At 53.2% G+C, this 16,293-nt stretch overlaps 1 protein-coding gene across 2 annotated transcripts in view; it reads right to left on the bottom strand.

The window, feature by feature from the left end:
- Nucleotides 1–13,843, bottom strand: part of ANKLE2 (ankyrin repeat and LEM domain containing 2) — a 33,574-nt gene extending 19,731 nt beyond the window's left edge. The window contains exons 1-5 of one of the 2 annotated variants that reach the window (XM_062182111.1): nt 13,663–13,843; nt 6,005–6,535; nt 4,817–5,020; nt 2,938–3,131; nt 2,671–2,859 (exon numbers count right to left, since the gene is read on the bottom strand). In XM_062182111.1, the coding sequence (XP_062038095.1) occupies nt 2,671–2,859; nt 2,938–3,131; nt 4,817–5,020; nt 6,005–6,535; nt 13,663–13,843 (1,299 nt within the window). The remainder of the gene's footprint in view (nt 1–2,670; nt 2,860–2,937; nt 3,132–4,816; nt 5,021–6,004; nt 6,536–13,662) is intronic. The other variant, XM_062182112.1, reaches the window with a different exon arrangement.
- Between the last annotated feature and the right edge of the window lie 2,450 nt (nt 13,844–16,293).

The raw sequence follows: 16,293 nt of genomic DNA, 5'->3' as shown, positions 1-16,293 counted from the left end.
AGAGAGGGTGAGTGGCGGGAGAGAGAGATATCTTTCATCCACTGGTTCACTCCCCAAACATACAAAAGAGTAGGAGCTGGGCCAGGCTGAAGCCAGGAGCCAGTCACTTCAGCTGGGTCTCCTACATGGGTGGCAGTGACCCAAATACTTGGGCCACCATCTGCTGCCTTCCTAGCAGGAGGCTGGATAAGAAGCAGAGCAGGGGCTGGCGCTGTGGCATAGCACATGAGGCCACTGCCTACAGTGCCAGCATCCCATATGGGTGCCAGGTCGAGTCCCGGCTACTCCACTTTTGATCCAGCTCTCTGCTACGGCCTGGGAAAGCAGTAGAAGATGGCCCAAGTCCTTGGGCCCCTGTACCTGCACATGAGACCCGGAAAAAGCTCCTGGTTCCTGGCTTTGGATCAGCACAGTTCTGGCAATTGCAGCCAACTGGGGAGTGAACCAGCAGATAGAAGACTCCTCCCTCCCTTTCTCCCTCTCTCCGTGTAACTCTGACTTTCAAATAAATAAATAAATATTTTTTTAAAAAAGCTGAGCCCCTGGGACTTGAACCAGTATCACAAGCAAAGGCAGCTTAACGCACTGTACCAGATCATCTGCCCCCATAATATCCTTTGATAGGCAAGTAAACTGGTCAAAGAAATTAATCAAACCCAAGGAGATTGATACCTGATTAGTAGGTAGTCGGTCAGAAGCACAAATGCAGTTGGCATTAATAGGGGGAGCACCTTGTGGGACTGAGTCTTCATCTTAGGGCCCTGATCCTCCAGGGAGACAGGGTCTGCTGCAGAACTGACTGCTTGGTGTGTGGCAAAAGCCCCGATGCAGGATGTCAAAGGCTGTGACAGCGCAGCCAACACTGCTACTGACCTCCCAGCGTCCCCAGTTACTGTATTCCTTTATCTATTTCTGACTTTGCCAGCACAGCCAACTTTCTCCATACTTTCTTTTTTCTGTCTTGTTGAGGTAACTCCTGCTTTTCAATTCTACAGTTCAGTGTATCACGTTCACCGCACTCTCAAATAACAAACAATGCCCCAGTGTAGGAGGCCTCCTTCACTCCCACTGCAGTTTCCCCATGCACGAGTTTGTGGAGTTTAGGGCTCTTAGATCTAGGCTATCACTGCATTTTCCCACATAAAACACACAAATCGCTCTGTTCCATGAATTCTTTTTTTTTTTTTTTTTGACAGACAGAGTGGACAGTGAGAGAAAGACAGAAAGGTCTTCTTTTACCGTTGGTTCACCCTCTAATGGCCGCTGCGGCCGGCGCATCACGCTGATCCGAAGCTGGGAGCCAGGTGCTTCTCCTGGTCTCCCATGGGGTGCAGGGCCCAAGCACTTGGGCCATCCTCCACTGCACTCCCGGGCCACAGCAGAGAGCTGGACTGGAAGAGGAGCATCCAGGACAGAATCCGGTGCCCTGACCGGGACTAGAACCTGGTGTGCCGATGCTGCAAGCCAGAGGATTAGCCTATTGAGCCGTGGTGCTGGCCATCTTCCATGAATTCTTACTGAAGCTTTAGGCGACCATTAAAAAACAAGCGTTTGAAATTAGTCCCATAGGGCCGGAGCCATGGCTTAACAGGCTAATCCTCCGCCTTGCGGCGCCGGCACACCGGGTTCCCCTCTTCCAGTCCAGCTCTCTGCTATGGCCCGGGAGTGCAGTGGAGGATGGCCCAAGTGCTTGGGCCCTGCACCCGCATGGGAGACCAGGAGAAGCACCTGGCTCCTGGCTTCAGATTAGCGCGATGTGCTGGCCGCAGAGGCCATTGGACGGTGAACCAACGGCAAAAAGGAAGACCTTTCTCTCTGTCTGTCTCTCTCTCACTATCCACTCTGCCTGTCAAAAAAAAAGAAAAAAAGAAAAAAAAAAGAAATTAGTCCCATAGGAAATATTCCCAATGTAATGATCGATGAAAAAAATACATAAAAGACACATATAAAATACTAGACGATCTCAAAATTTGTTTTACTTTCTTTTCTACATTTTTTGCCATCATTGATCCTCTGGTCAAAGCCCAGCTCATGACTCTCTTGACAAAGCCCAAGAGCAAAGGCCCCATGAGCAGCTCCTGCTGTCCACACCATCAGGCTGGGAGCAGCCAGCAAGGCCAATATGCACCTGCCTGGTGGGGCCCACTTGTTTGAGTGTCTCATCTTCCCAACATTTTCTAAGCTCTAAGTTCAATGGACGTGTTTTGCATACTGATACAGAGGCCATAAATATAAGAAATACTCAATACACTAGGAGCACAGATCTTTAACTACAAAACTGGCTATGTTTTCTACTGAAAACGAAAGAGGCCGGTGCCGTGGCTCACTTGGCTAATCCTCCACCTGCAGTGCCGGCACCCCGGGTTCGAGTCCTGGTTGGGGCGCCGGGTACTAGTCCCAGTTGCTCCTCTTCCAGTCCTGCTCTCTGCTATGGCTCGGGAGGGCAGTGGAGGATGGCCCAAGTGTTTGGGCCCTGTACTCGCATGGGAGATCAGGAGGAAGCACCCAGCTCCTGCCTTTGGATCGGTGCAGTGCCAGCCGTAGCGGCCATTTGGGGAGTGAACCAACGGAAGGAAGACCTTTCTCTCTGTCTCTCTCTCACTGTCTCTAACTCTGCCTAATTAAAAAAAAAAAAAAAAAAAAACGAAAGAGACAAGAACGAGCACTCACCATCTTGTCAGGCGTGTTCAGATAGAGATCAACGATGTAGCAGATGCGCTTCTGCAGCATGCCCAGGTCGTCATCTGGGTACATGAGTCGCATAAACTCAGGGTTTTCTAGGGTCTCCAAAGTCAGCTGGCAGATAGCAGCCTGGTTCTCCTTGGCAGCAACATGCATGACATTGTACCTGCAGCCTTCCTGGAAGAAAGCGGCGTGTTTTCAGCGTCATCTGTGCTCGCCACCACGCAGCACGAACAACGCGGAAAGCAAGCTCACCTGGACAATGGTAGGGTTGTCTCCTGAGCCAATCAGATAGCGAGGGTTACTCCAGATGAGATCAGAAAAGGTGTCTTCTTCTCCCTTCTCCACAGCCTTTCGGAGCTTGGCAGTGAGGTCCTGGGTGCGGGGGTTTTTATAACTGTTTGCCCGCTCTTTGTTCACTATGTCTGACTCAGGTGAACACAAACCACCTGTCAAGAAGAGACACAATTTCAGAGCATGTAAGTAATTTCACAGACATCTCCCCGTCATCTCATAGGTGCTACTCGGAGGGGATGAGAAGCCTCCTACACAGACCAGGAGCCAGCTGGAACAGGTGCACTGGTGCAGAGCAGCTGCAGGCGCCAGTATCCACCCAGGTATTGCTGCAAGCACCAGGACAGAGAGCAGCCAGACCAGACGGGAATCCAGCAGGGACAACTGTGAAGGAAGGGTAACTGGGTGAACTTGGAAAGCTCCGTCAGAGTCCAGTGGATAGAGGAGAGGCACTGGCAGCTGCAACCATGACAGCATCATCAGTCACAAGGGAGCCTCCCCCACCCCAGATTTATTTATTTATTTGAAAGGCAGAGTTGCAAAGAGAGTGAGAGAGCGAGAGAGCAAGAGAGAGGTCTTCCATCCTCTGGTTCACTCCCCAAATGGCCACAATGGCTGGAGATAGGCTGATCCAAAGCCAGGAGCCAGGAGCTTCTTCTTGGTCTCCCAAGTGGGTGCAGGAGCCCAAGGACTTGGGCCATCTTCCACTGCTTTCCCAGGCCATAGCAGAGAGCTGGATCAGAAGTGGAGCAGCCAGGACTTGAACTGGCACCCATATGGGACGTTGGCACTGCAGGCAGCAGCTTTACCCACTACGCCACAGTGCTGGCCTCCACAGGGAAGCTTTAATGAGCACAGCACTCCAGTATGGGCAACACTACTCCAATAGTGCCGCACACATGATTCCCATTGTTTTGCTGTTGTTGTTTAAAGATTTATTTATTTGAAAGGTTGAGTGACAGAAAGAGAGAGAGATCTTCCATCTGCTGGCTTATTCCACAAACAGTTCCAATGGCCAGGGCTGGGCAGGCTGAAATCAGGAGCCTGGAATGCCATCCTGATTTCCTACACCGGCAGCAAGGGCCCAAGGCCCCTACTGCCTTCCCAAGCCCTACCAGCAGCAAGGGCTCAAACTAGTACTCTGATATGGGATGCCGATGTTGTAAGCAGCTTCACCTGCTGCACCACAACCCGGCCCCAATTCCCACTGCTTTAACCAAAACACCTGAGAAGGTCGAAAAGCGTTTTCCTCCAGGGGAATTTCCACAAACTAAGAAACTATTGGACTCAATCCAGTTTGTGTCCAGGAAGTACCTGCACACAGCTGGATTAGGAGTAGGGCAGGGGGGCCAGACGTGCAAGAGAAGGCACTGTCCCTCTGGAACCTCAAACAGCCTGGGCAGAAGACAGTTGTGAGCTGGGGAAGGAAGGAGAGGAGGCGGAGGGTCCAAACAAGACTCTGGCTCTGAGTCAGACAGAGCTTCGGTCAGATTTCTGGCTCTCACATGCCTTTGGCTCTCACATGGCTTTGCAGATGCCTGTTTTAGAAGCAGCTGTAGCCTCCAATGAGGAAGGGGGCCTGATGATGAGAGAGGAGCAACTGCACTCCCTTACTGCTTCTCCACAGTCCAGATGCTATGGACCAGCTCATCAGCTGTAGCCCCCAGGCCTCTGCCCACAAGTCCTGAAACTCCCAGACCAGGCAACAACTCCTTCCTGTTCTCCCTGGCTGTCCCTCCGCCTGGCACTTTCCTCACAGGAGGAAGAAACCAGCAAACATATACCAGGAGGGAGCACAATCAATCTGACACTAAGTCAAGCTGCCAACCGTCTGCCTTACCTTTTAACGCACCGTTGCTAAGGAATGGTGCTTTCACAGGAGAAAGTGGTAATGAGGATTTGCTTGGGGAAGGGAAATAATCACAAATTCCTCTAGCAAACTTCTCAGCATCTTCTCTGGTTGAAAAAGCTTTGAATCGGGACCCCTTGAACATTTTGACGGCTTGCAATGCTTCCTTTTTATCTTCATAAACATGGATCCGTTCTGGTGGGAAAATTAACAAATGAAAATTGGAGAGGACCGAGAACAGCAAGCCCTTCCCTCACTGAAACGTCTGCCCAGCCACCAGACCCCCTCCTATGTACACCGTCCAGTGTTTGATCATTAAGCAAAAGAATACAACGATGCTCACATGCTTGATGACATGTGGGGGTGTGTGTGCAAACAGCATTATCTGTATATTATATACAGTTTTAGAAACTAAGACACTATACCATACTAAAAAATACAGTCCACACAGATTAAAGATCTAGATAAAAATAATTTTAAAAACAAATTCTAAAAAACTATGGAGGGGATGGCGCCATGGCTCACTTGGTTAATCCTCCGCCTGCAGCACTGGCATCCCATATGGGCACCAGGTTCTAGTCCCAGTTGCTCCTCTTCCAGTCCAGCTCTCTGCTATGGCCTAGGAAGGCAGTGGAGGATGGCCCAGGTGCTTGAGCCCCTGTACCCGCATGGGAGACCAGGAGGAGGCACCTGGCTCCTGGCTTCAGATTGGCGCAGCACTGGCCGTGGTGGCCATTTAGGGGGTGAACCAACAGAGGGAGGACCTTTCTCTCTGTCTCTCTCTCTCTCTCTCACTATCTAACTCTACCTGTCAAATAAATAAATACATACATACAAACATACTTACAATGGAAACAGTAGCAAAGAAATTAAGAGAGACAGGAGTCATGGCATAGTGGGTTAAGCCACTGCTTGGGACGGCCACATCCCATACAGGGGACCCAGGTCCAGTCCCAGCTACTCTGACTTGGATCCAGAGCCCTACTAATGTACCTGGGAAGGTATTGGAAGATGACCCAAGTACCTGGGTCCCTGCCATCCACATAAGAGACCCGGGTGGAATTCCAGGCTCCTGGCTTTGGGTCAGCCCAGCCCTGGTTGTTGTGGGCTGATGAAAATAACTAACATGTTAATTTTTCTTTTTTCTTTTTTTAACCTATAGTTTTTGATTTTCCAAACCTTTTCCCTCTGCAGTACATGTACCACCCATGTGAGGACACACTGACCACGCCATAGTACCGTTTCTCACTGGGAGGTCCTCGTACACAGGGCATACCCCGTAGTACAGAGGTGGCTCCTTAGTGGCTGTCACACCAGCTTTGTGGCTGTTGATGTGGGCTGCAGCACAGAAGGGCACCGAGCTCGTGGATGTCACAGCATCCTCCTGGGGAGGATTCAAGCCCACGCCATAACCAAACTCTCTCTCTTCAGGAAGACTGGCTTGCTCATGCAGGCTGTCTTCAGCAGACTTCAGAGTTCTCTGTGTGTCTTGGCTGACGGCCGTGGCACCTGCCTCCTCATGGCTGGGAAGAAAGGGAGAGAGCGATGTTCCTTGCCCCAGTAAGGCTTGAGCCAGTTTTTTCTCAAAAATGAACCTTGTGGTTGATGTGATGGGTCCACATTTCAATCCGGCTTTGACAATTTCCTCTCTAAGGGCATCTGCGTTCAGGAGTTTCAATCGAGCCAACACCACATCCATTGTCATTTCACCTAGGGCGAAATGAACAAAAATCAATCTATTGGCACTTCTCGTGGTTTCCAAGTCTTCACATCTAAAATCTGCATAAAATTATGAAAAGCAGCTTCTGGTTGCTCTAGAGAACCTGACAGCCTTGTTCCATCACATGTCACCATCACACTGCGTTCTCAGCACACAGCTTTACAGGTATACTCACCGCTGCTGACTGCAGTGTCTGGGAGGCATCCTACAGCACCTGTACAGTTTTAATCTAGGAACCAGACACACCTGCACTCTTCCCCATACAGAGATGGGCAACTAGGGAAGATTTACACAGAGAGGCTGCACACACGGCACTGGCACATTCTGCCACTGATGCTGAGCAGCTCCAAGCGCTGACTGTCTCAACAGCCCCGTGGGGCAGGGACGCCGTGACCCCCACCTTACAGATGCACATCCTGAAGCACAGACAGGCCAAGTGATCTGTCCAAGTGACAGAGACAGCAAGTGGATCTGAACCACAGCTGCATCTTCAATCAGTGCACAGGTTAAGTGTATGCCATTCACTATACAGCAGGGGCCATTTGAATATATTTATAGTGTTTTCAACTTAAAAACTAGCCTGCCATACATCCACTGCATTTCAAGTCCTGCCTGTGGTTGCCTTGGCTAGGCCAATGGTTCCACGGACTTCTACGGCCATCCCCTACTCCTGCTCTATAGGCTTGTGTGGCCAGCTGAACTAGGGAGAAGGTAGAACAGGCGGGCACAGGCTACTGCTGCAGCAACACGGAGGCCCTAACGACAGGACAATCAGACACCCGGGATGAGGCTGGAAGGACCGTAACACAGGCCTATGGTAACACCCGCTTTTCCTAGTCTAGATGCTGGGAAAGAAGGAGTCAGAAGAACAAAAGGAGGGAAATTCTTTTTCAGACTCAACAGCAGAGCCACTCACAAGCACCCAGCACATACAGAGGCCAAGGAATGAGGGTTGTTGCCGTTTTTTGTTTGTTGTTGTTTAGGCTTATTTATTTATTTGAGAGTCAGAATTACAGAGAGAGGGGGGTGGGGGGAGATCGTCTATCTGCTGGTTCACTCCCCAGATGGCTGCAACGACTGGGCTGGGCTGAAGCCAGGAGTTTCATCCATGTATCCCATGTGGGTAGCAGGGGCCCAAGCACCCAGGCCATCTTCTGCTGCTTTTCCCAGGCCATTAGCAGGGAGCTGGATTGGAAGTGGAGCAGCTGGCACTTAAACCAGCATCCATATGGGATGCCAGCACTGGCTATTTTTTTTCTTTTTAAAAATTTATTTATTTGAAAGAGTTACAGAGAAAGAGGGAGATCTTCCATCTGTTGGTTCACTCCACAATAGGATACAACAGCCAGGACTGGGTCAGGCTGAAGCCAGGAGCTTCTTCCAGGTCTCCCATGTGGGTGCAGGGGCCCAAGCACTTGGGCCATCTTCTGCTGCTTTTCCCAGGCCATTAGTGGGAGCTGGATTGGAAGCGGGGCAGCTGGGATTCCATGTGGGATGCTGGCAGTTTTAACTGCTACGCTACAGTGCTGGCCCCACAGTAGAGGAGCTTAAGAAGTGTTCACCGATAATGATGACGTAACGGGACATGTAGGGCTAGCTTCGAATTTCAGCAGGACACAAGAAAGAGGGCACGGGGCATCTACAACATTATCACCTGCTATGAGGCTGGCATTACCGCACAGTAGGTTAAGTCACAGTCTGTGAGGCCGGTATCCCATATGAGCACGGTTTTGAGTCCCAGCTGCTCCACATGGCATCCAGCTCCCTGCTAATGTACTGGGGAAGGCAGTGGAAGATGGTGCAAGTGCTTGGGCCTCTGCAACCCACGGACACCTGGATGGAGTTCCAGGCTCCTTGATTCGGCCTGGACCAGACCTGGCCATTGCATTCATTTGGGAGTGAACCATAGGATGGAAGACCTCTATCTCTAACTCTTTCAAATAAAATAAAGCCATCTTAAAAAAAAATTAAAAACAAAACAAAAAAAATTTTTGTTGGTGCCAGGTGCATGGGAGGGGCACCCATCTAGTTCTGTGTTTTTTTTAATAAAAGTATGTTTTATAATTCCTCATGGATATAGGAGGAAAGAACACTGAAGTATTTTTCTTGCTCTGTCAGCACCAGTCACAGGAAGGCTGCTGTGATCACCAGTCTGGGTCTTTTCCACACACAAAGCAAGCAGTCAGTTCTGCAGCCGGCACTGTCTCCCTGGAGGCTCAGTACAACAAGATGCTCCCCCAGAAGACGCCAACATACAAGGCTGTGCATATCATTTGCATTTGATTAATTTTCCTGAGCAGCTTATCAGCTTACCCATTTATTATTATAAAGGATATCACGAAAGATACAGATGAACAGTCCAGTGGTGGAGGCACACAGGGAAGGCATGTAGCAAGGGGCACGGAGCTTCCCTGGGCTCTCCAGGGCCATCTCCAGGACCTCCTCATGTTGAGCACATCAGAAACTCTCATTGTACAGGCATGGCCAACCAGATATGGCCATAGGTGATGGACCCAACTGGCAGTCCCTGCTCTCCCCTCCCTGGATACAGGGAGGTGGCACTGAAAGTCCCAGCCCTCTGGTCTTACTGTGACCAGCCCAGAACCCATCCTGATGCTACCCAGGGGCTGCAGGCCATCAGTCAGCTCATGAGCATACAGAAAAAGACACACTTGAAGATTCAAGGATTTAGGAGTTGTATAGGAGGAAATGAGAAGATCAAATATGTTACTTCAGAGTAATACAATGCCAACTCCACAAACATTTAAAAGATGACTGTTCATCATCTGAGCTGGGACACTGATCTTTGGAACAATGAGTGCATTACACAGTGCCCTACAAAGCTGCCAAGGACTGGAAGGGGAGGCCTACTGACCCCAGATTCTGACTGGGTAAGCACTAAGCCCAGTTCTGGCTGGGTGTCAGGGAAGTGGTACGAAGGCTGTAAGGACTCTGGGGCAGAGCAGGCAGAGGGCGCCCACAGCTGCAGGCAAGGTGGGCAGGAGCAGACCCGCCAGCAAGCATTCCCGGGCAGCACAGCACCCTTACTTACACCAAGGCCAGCCCTTTAACTTGGGTTTGAGAGGGATCCCCAACAGAACAAACACATGGAATCCCCGTTACAACAGAACCAAACTGTTTAAACGCTAAGACTCTCTTTCCTCATCTATAAAGCGCACACGATAATAATTCTACTTCTCAGGTTGTAATGAGAAATCAGTCCAAATAAACACATTCAAACCTGTATCACTGTGTCTGACAGCTATTGGGCTATGCAGGAACACAGGTTTAGTAATCTCTGAGAATAAGTATTTAACATGCTAGAAAGTCAAGTTGAAACTTTTAACGAGTACTCTGTTTCCAGTATTTTTAATCATTAAGATAAGAGCCTGCTTTCATGCATACAAGGAAGCCAAGGACAAAGCAGAACAGTCTGGTGAGCAGTGGGAGTAGAAAGGTGTGGGGAACAGCACTTTTTTTATTTTTAAGATTTTCATTTATTGACAGTAGAGTTAGACAGTGAGAGAGAAAGACAGAAAGAAAGGTCTTCCCTCCATTGGTTCACTCCCCAAATGGCCTTAATGGCCAGCGCTGTGCCGATCCGAAGCCAGGAGCCAGGTGCTTCTTCTTGGTCTCCCATGCAGGTGCAGGAGCCCAAGCACTTGGGCCATCCTCCACTGCCTTCCCAGGACACAGCAGAGAGCTGGACTGGAAGAAGAGCAACTGGGACTAGAAACCAGCACCCATATGGGATACCGGTGCCGCAGATGGAGAATTAACCTAGTGCACCACAGTGCCGGCCCCGGAACAGCACTTTTGACTGCAAGTGTTTTAAGGTCCTTTCAGAAACATATTGGTAATTCATATACTCAAAAATCAAAGGGCCAGCACTGTGCCTGCAGTGCCAGCATCCCATATGGGTGCCAGTTTGAGTCCCAGCTGCTCCACTTCTTATCCAGTTCTCTGCTAAGGCCTGGGAAAGCATTAGAAGATGGCCCAAGTCCTTGGGCCCCTGCACCCATGTGGGAGACCAAAAAGAGGCTCCTGGCTCCTGATCAGCCCATCTCCAGCTGTTGTGCCATTTGGGGAGTGAACCAGAGGATGGAAGACCTCTCTCTCTCTCTGCCTCTCCTCTGTGTAACTCTGCCTTTCAGATAAATGAATCTTAAAAAAAAAAAAAAAAAAAAAAATCAAGTAAATAAACTCAATACAAACCAAAACATGCACCTTGGTATATATGAGTAACACGGTAGTGTACGTGGATATTACTCTAAGTAGTTCTGGACAGAGTAGGTGAGCAGGTACTCCAAAGCTAACCAGCACCTGATACAGTCCAGCAATGCACTCTGCACAGTGGTCTGGCTCGGGAGTTCTGCAGCTCTTCCATGTGTACACTGAGGGCGAAGCAAAAGTGAGCTCCTCGCTGGGGGAGTCAAGAAAAGGGGTCAGGATGAGCATGTGGCACCGTGGTTACGACACCACATCCCATATCAGAGGCTCTCAGTAAGTCCTGTCTCCACTCTGACCCAGCTTGCTGTCGATGTGCCTCTGGGCGGCAGCTGGTGACAGCTCATGTACCTGGGTCCATCCACACAGGAGGAGTACCTGGAGTGATCCTGGCTCCTAGCTCCTGGCTTTTGGCCTGGTCCAGCCATTGCAGGCATTTGGGGAATGAACTGGAAGTTCTTTCTTCTGCCTGTCTCTATGCCTATCAAGTAAATAAATTTTTAAAAACAAAAATCTTTAAGAAGCTGACACTGACACAACACCTTGAACCTCCCGGGCTGTGGGCAAATTGCTTCTCATAGTGTCAGTTTCACTTCTACAGGTTTCCTTTTAGGTGCTCAATTAGTTGTCACAGATCAGGGAGAACATATTTGTCCCTTTGGGACTGGCTTATTTCACTCAGCATGATGTTTCCAGATTCCTCCATTTTGTTGCAAATGACTGGATTTCATTTTTTAGTGCTGTGTAGTATTCCATGGTGTACATATCCCATAATTGCTTTATCCAGTCTTATGTTGATGGGCATTTAGATTGATTCCATGTCTTAGCTATTGTGAATTGAGTGCAATAAACACTGAGGTGCAGATAGCTCTTTTATTTGCCAATTTAATTTCCCTTGGGTAAATTCCGAGGAGTGGCTGGCTGGGTTGTATGGCAGGGTTACATTCAGGTTTCTGAGGAATCTTCAAACCGTCTTCCATTGCAGCTTTACCAGTTTGCATTCCCACCAACAGTGGATTAGTGTGGTTTTTCCCCCACATCCTCACCAGCATCTGTTGTTAGTTGATTTCTGTATGTGAGCCATTCTAACCGGGGTGAGTGTGTATCTGTGCCTAGTTCTGTGGCAGTGTGTGTGACCATCACCATCGTCACAACACCAAAGCACAGAAATGTCCATCCCCACAAAGACCTCTCTCCTATTGCCCTTCACAGTGATACCCATCTCCTCCGTGGGCCCCAGCCCCTGGCAACCACAAATTTGTTGTCTAGAATTTTTCACTGTAAGAACGCTATACAAACGGAATCCAGTGCACACCTACAGTACTGTTCCTTCTCACTCTGCACTGGGCCCTTGAGACCCAACCACCCTGAGGAGCAGCACCTGTGGTCAGAACAGGTCTGTTTAGCCATTCACCCCTAGAGCGACATGCACATATGAGATTTCGTGTGAAGAAAATTTTCATTTCTCTACAACAAAGCTCAGGAGCGCAGGGCAGGTTTAACTTGAGAAATGGCCAGACTGGTTTCTAGAGGGGCCGCACCACTACTGCACTCTGCTGACTGGAAATGCGCTATGTCTACAGTTCAGCCTTTACTGCAGGTGTGTGTGCTAGTTCATCGCGGCTGTATTCTGTATTTCCTCAGAGAAGAAGGACACCAGAGACCTTCTCAGATATGTTCACTTGCTCTGCACTAGTCTTCCACTCTAAGCCTATGACTCCAAAATGAAAAGTCAAAGTGAAATTCTCATTGGAAACCCCCCACAGCCTCCTGCGTCTCGGGGCTTCCCTACCAGCCGACGAGCATGGTTCAGTGCCAGCCTCCGGTGCTGCACGCTGCGTCTGCGGCACCATGCTGACGACGCAAACGACAGACAAATGTGCTGTTTCTTCAGGGTGCTGCCTGGGGCACGCACTGAAGTGCAGGGGTCCAGCTGTGCTTGGGGTCCCAGCATCCCATACTGGAGTCCTGGGTTCAAGTCCCAGCTCAGCTTCCAATCCAGTTTCCTGCTACCCTGCAGGCTGGGCGGCAGCAGGTAGGTTCCAGGAGGTGAGTCCCTGCCCCGTGGGGGAGGCCTGGCTTTGACCTGGCACAGCCCTAGCTAGGACAGGCGCGTGGGGATCGAATCAGCCGGCGAAGAGATGTCTCTCCTCTCGCTTCTCTGCCTTTCCCGTCAATAAAAGTGCAAAGGCGCCGCCAGCTTTCCCAAGGGGACAAGAGAGGCAAAACTCAGCAGGACGAAAGCTGCACCGGCCCCGGCGCCAGCCACACGCGACCCCAGCAAGACGCCCACCAGCCGCGGGGGTCCCCCAGCCTCCCGGACAACCTCCCGAAGCCCCAGGCGAGTGTCGCTGCCCGTGCCCCGCGAACACGGAAGCGGCTGTCGCCTGGCCCCCTGGAGCGCGGGGAGGGGTTTCTCGGTGCAGCCGCGTTCTGAACGCACACCCGCACCTAGACACCCGCCCCCGAAGAGCCGGGGACGCGTCACGCAGCCGCCTCCCGACAGCCCCGCGTGGACGGCGAGCGCGGGCACCGGGCCTCGAACCAGGCCCTGGCGCCTCTCGCGGCTCCCGGCCACCAGCGACCTGGCTCAGAGCGCCTCACTCCCGCCGCTCGCGTCCACGCAGCGCTCCGGGTCGGCGCCGACACCCCAGCGACACGCGCCGCGCCCGGCTCTCCCGCACCGGCTCCAGCGCGGTGGCCGCAAGGGCCTCTCCGGGGCGAGCCCGCCCGGCTTCCGGCGCGGCGGGGTCCAACCGCTCTTCCCCGCGCCCGGGGTGGGTACGGAGCGGGAGGCGGGCGCGGGCCCGGGCCCAACAGCTCCAAGCACCGCACCCAGACGCCGGGAGGCGGGCGAGGGCGCGGGGCCCACCCGGCCGGCCCGACTCACCTGGGTCCGGCGCGGCAGCCGCACAGGGCTGCGGGGCCGGGGTCCCGCCGCGGCCCAGGCCCCGTGGCCGCTTCTCCAGCCGCCGCACCAGCCAGCGCACCGCGAGGAGCAGCACCGAGGCGCCCAGCAGCTCCCAGGCCAGCGCCGCCCACTCGGTCGCCGCCAGCCGCGGCCACAGCATCGCCGTAGCCGCCGCCGCCGCCGCTGCCGCCGCCGCCGCCGAGGAGCCCGGGGACCTGCGTCGCCCGCGCGCGCCGGGGCTGTCCGCGCCACTGCCTGGCGGCGCCGCGCGCGGGAGCGGCTGGCGCGGGGCGGGGCCGGCGCCTGCGGAGCCGGGCGTCCGCCCCCTCCCCCGGGGGCCCGGCGCAAGGGCGCGGCCGCGGCCCCCACCCCAGGCGACGCGGGGCGGGCCAGCGCGCCGGCAGGCACTGGTGCGGGCAGCCCGGCGCAGGGGTCCTGACTCGGGCGCGGCGCAGGCTCGCGACGTGGAACTCCGCGGCCGGTAAGTGGCGGGGAGCGCGGCGGTCTGCGGCCTGGGGGGCCTGGCCAGGTCCTGAGAGCCGAGCGGTTTCCGCAGACCCGGGGGCCACCGGCCGGGCCGCAGGGCTCGCTGGAGGCCTGCGGGGATGGGCGGTGCGGGGCAGGGCCCGAAGTCGAGCGCGGGCCGCACGCAGGCCCCGGGCCCCGCAGCTGCTCCCGCCCGCGGCCGTGGCTGTCTGCTCCGGGGACGCGGTCAGCTCTGCGGGCCCCGCCTGTGGTGGGGCGTGCGGTTCTCGGTCCCGGGTGCTTGCCGAAGCTGTGAGACGCCCGATATTTTTTGACTACTTAAATAAAAGACCCCAAAGATAGAATGGTGCTTGGTTTAACAAGAAGCCGTTCAGTGGCGCTGGGAGGCCACGGGGCACCTGGAGGAAGGGTCGGTCCATCCGAGGAGCGGCGAAGTGCGGGTTAAAATCACGGAGGGGCGGCTCTGGCGCGGTGGGCTCGGCCTCCCCTGCGGCGCCGGCTCCCTGCTGATGGCCCAGGGCCTTGGGTCCCGGAGGAAACTCCTGGCTCCGGCAGTCTGGGGAGTGACAGCGGATGGAAGACCCCTGTCTCTCCCTCTCTAGCTCTGCCTCTCATACAAATAAAGTCGTTAAAAAAAAATCACAAGGAGGTCCTACTTTCCACCCACCAGAATGGCAAGAATTGGGAGACTGGCGGTATCAGATTTTGGGAGTGTGCAGCAGCTTCGGGGTTCTCACACGTTGCTGGGGGGACCGGAAGACGCACTGGCCACTTTGGGAAACAGTAAGGCAGTTCCTTGGTTTGGGCTGAATGTGTCCCCCACCTCCCCCAAATCCACACATTGGGATCCTCACTCCAAGGGGACGATCGTGAGATATGGGAGGTGATGAGGTCATGGGGCAGAGTCCTAATGAGTAGGTTTAGTGCCCACATAAAAGAAGCCCAAGTGAGACCCCAGCACACAGCAAAGTGCCATCTCTGGGCCAGGAAGCAGGCTCTCAGCCAGACACCAGGCCTGCTGGACTTACCCAGAACAACTGTAAGAAATTGTTCTTTGTGTTTAGAAAAAGGCAGAGAGAGATCAATCTTCCGTCTGCTGGTTTGCTCCCCAAATGGCTGCAGCAGCCAGGGCTGGGCCAGGCTCCCCCCAGGAGCCTGGAACTGTCTCCGTCTCCCAGGGGAGTGGCAGGAACCCAAGTGCCTGGGCCATCATCTGCCTTCCCAGACACGTCAGCCCAGAAGCTATAGATTGGAGTATGGAGTAGCCAGTACGGCAGCCAGGCACTCTCACATGGAATGCAGGCGTCTCCAGCAACAGCTTAGCCCACTGTGTCACAACGCCTGCCCCAGTTCCGTTTGCTGTGTTTACGGTGCTTTGTCCCAGGACCCTGGACAGACTGAGACCATCGCCCTGTGGCTCAGCTCTGCATCCCTAGGCGTTTTCACCCAAGAAGCATGGAAATGGAACTCTATAGGTTTGCTCACAACGTTCACAGCAGGAAGATGGATGAACAGGTCGTGGGGTTGTGTGATGGAGTCCCACGCAGGAGTGAGTGTCGTGGCTCAGTGTGTTAAGCTGCCTCCTGGGTGCCTGCATCTCACATGGGAGTGCCCGCTGTTCAGCTTCTAATTCCGATGCAGCTGGGAAGAAGTAGGTGGTGGTTTGCGTACTTGAGCCCCTGCCACCCACTGTGGGAGGCCCAGATGGAGCTCCTGGCTCGCCCACCTGCAACGAGTAAACCCACAGATGGAAGCCCACTCTGTCACTCTGCCTTTCGAATAAATCTTGAAAGAAGCCAAACACAAGAGTGTGCACATTCCGTGGTTCTGTGTACATGGGTCCAGGAGGGGCAGAGTTCATGGCGACAGAAATCGAAACAGCAGCTCCTGCTGACAGGGCTGCCTGGGCTAGGCATGCGGGGTCCTGTCGGGCGTCCACGTTCATCTGAACTCATCGAGCTGTACCCTTAAATCTGTGTTAAGTCTGTATCTTTGTAGTGTAAATTATGCCTGCGTTTTAAGAAGTAGAGGCCTTGCCACCTGTCGAGTGTATTACTAGTATAGACCGCTTGCCGCGGGACACTGGTTTGACTTCAGTGTTCCAGCCTGGGGTGGAGTGCACCT

This window comes from Lepus europaeus, chromosome 23 (assembly GCF_033115175.1).
Source record: "Lepus europaeus isolate LE1 chromosome 23, mLepTim1.pri, whole genome shotgun sequence".
NCBI classification, from domain to species: domain Eukaryota; kingdom Metazoa; phylum Chordata; class Mammalia; order Lagomorpha; family Leporidae; genus Lepus; species Lepus europaeus.
The sequence above is the reverse complement of the archived record's forward strand: the minus strand, read 5'-3'. Positions and strand labels throughout refer to the sequence as shown.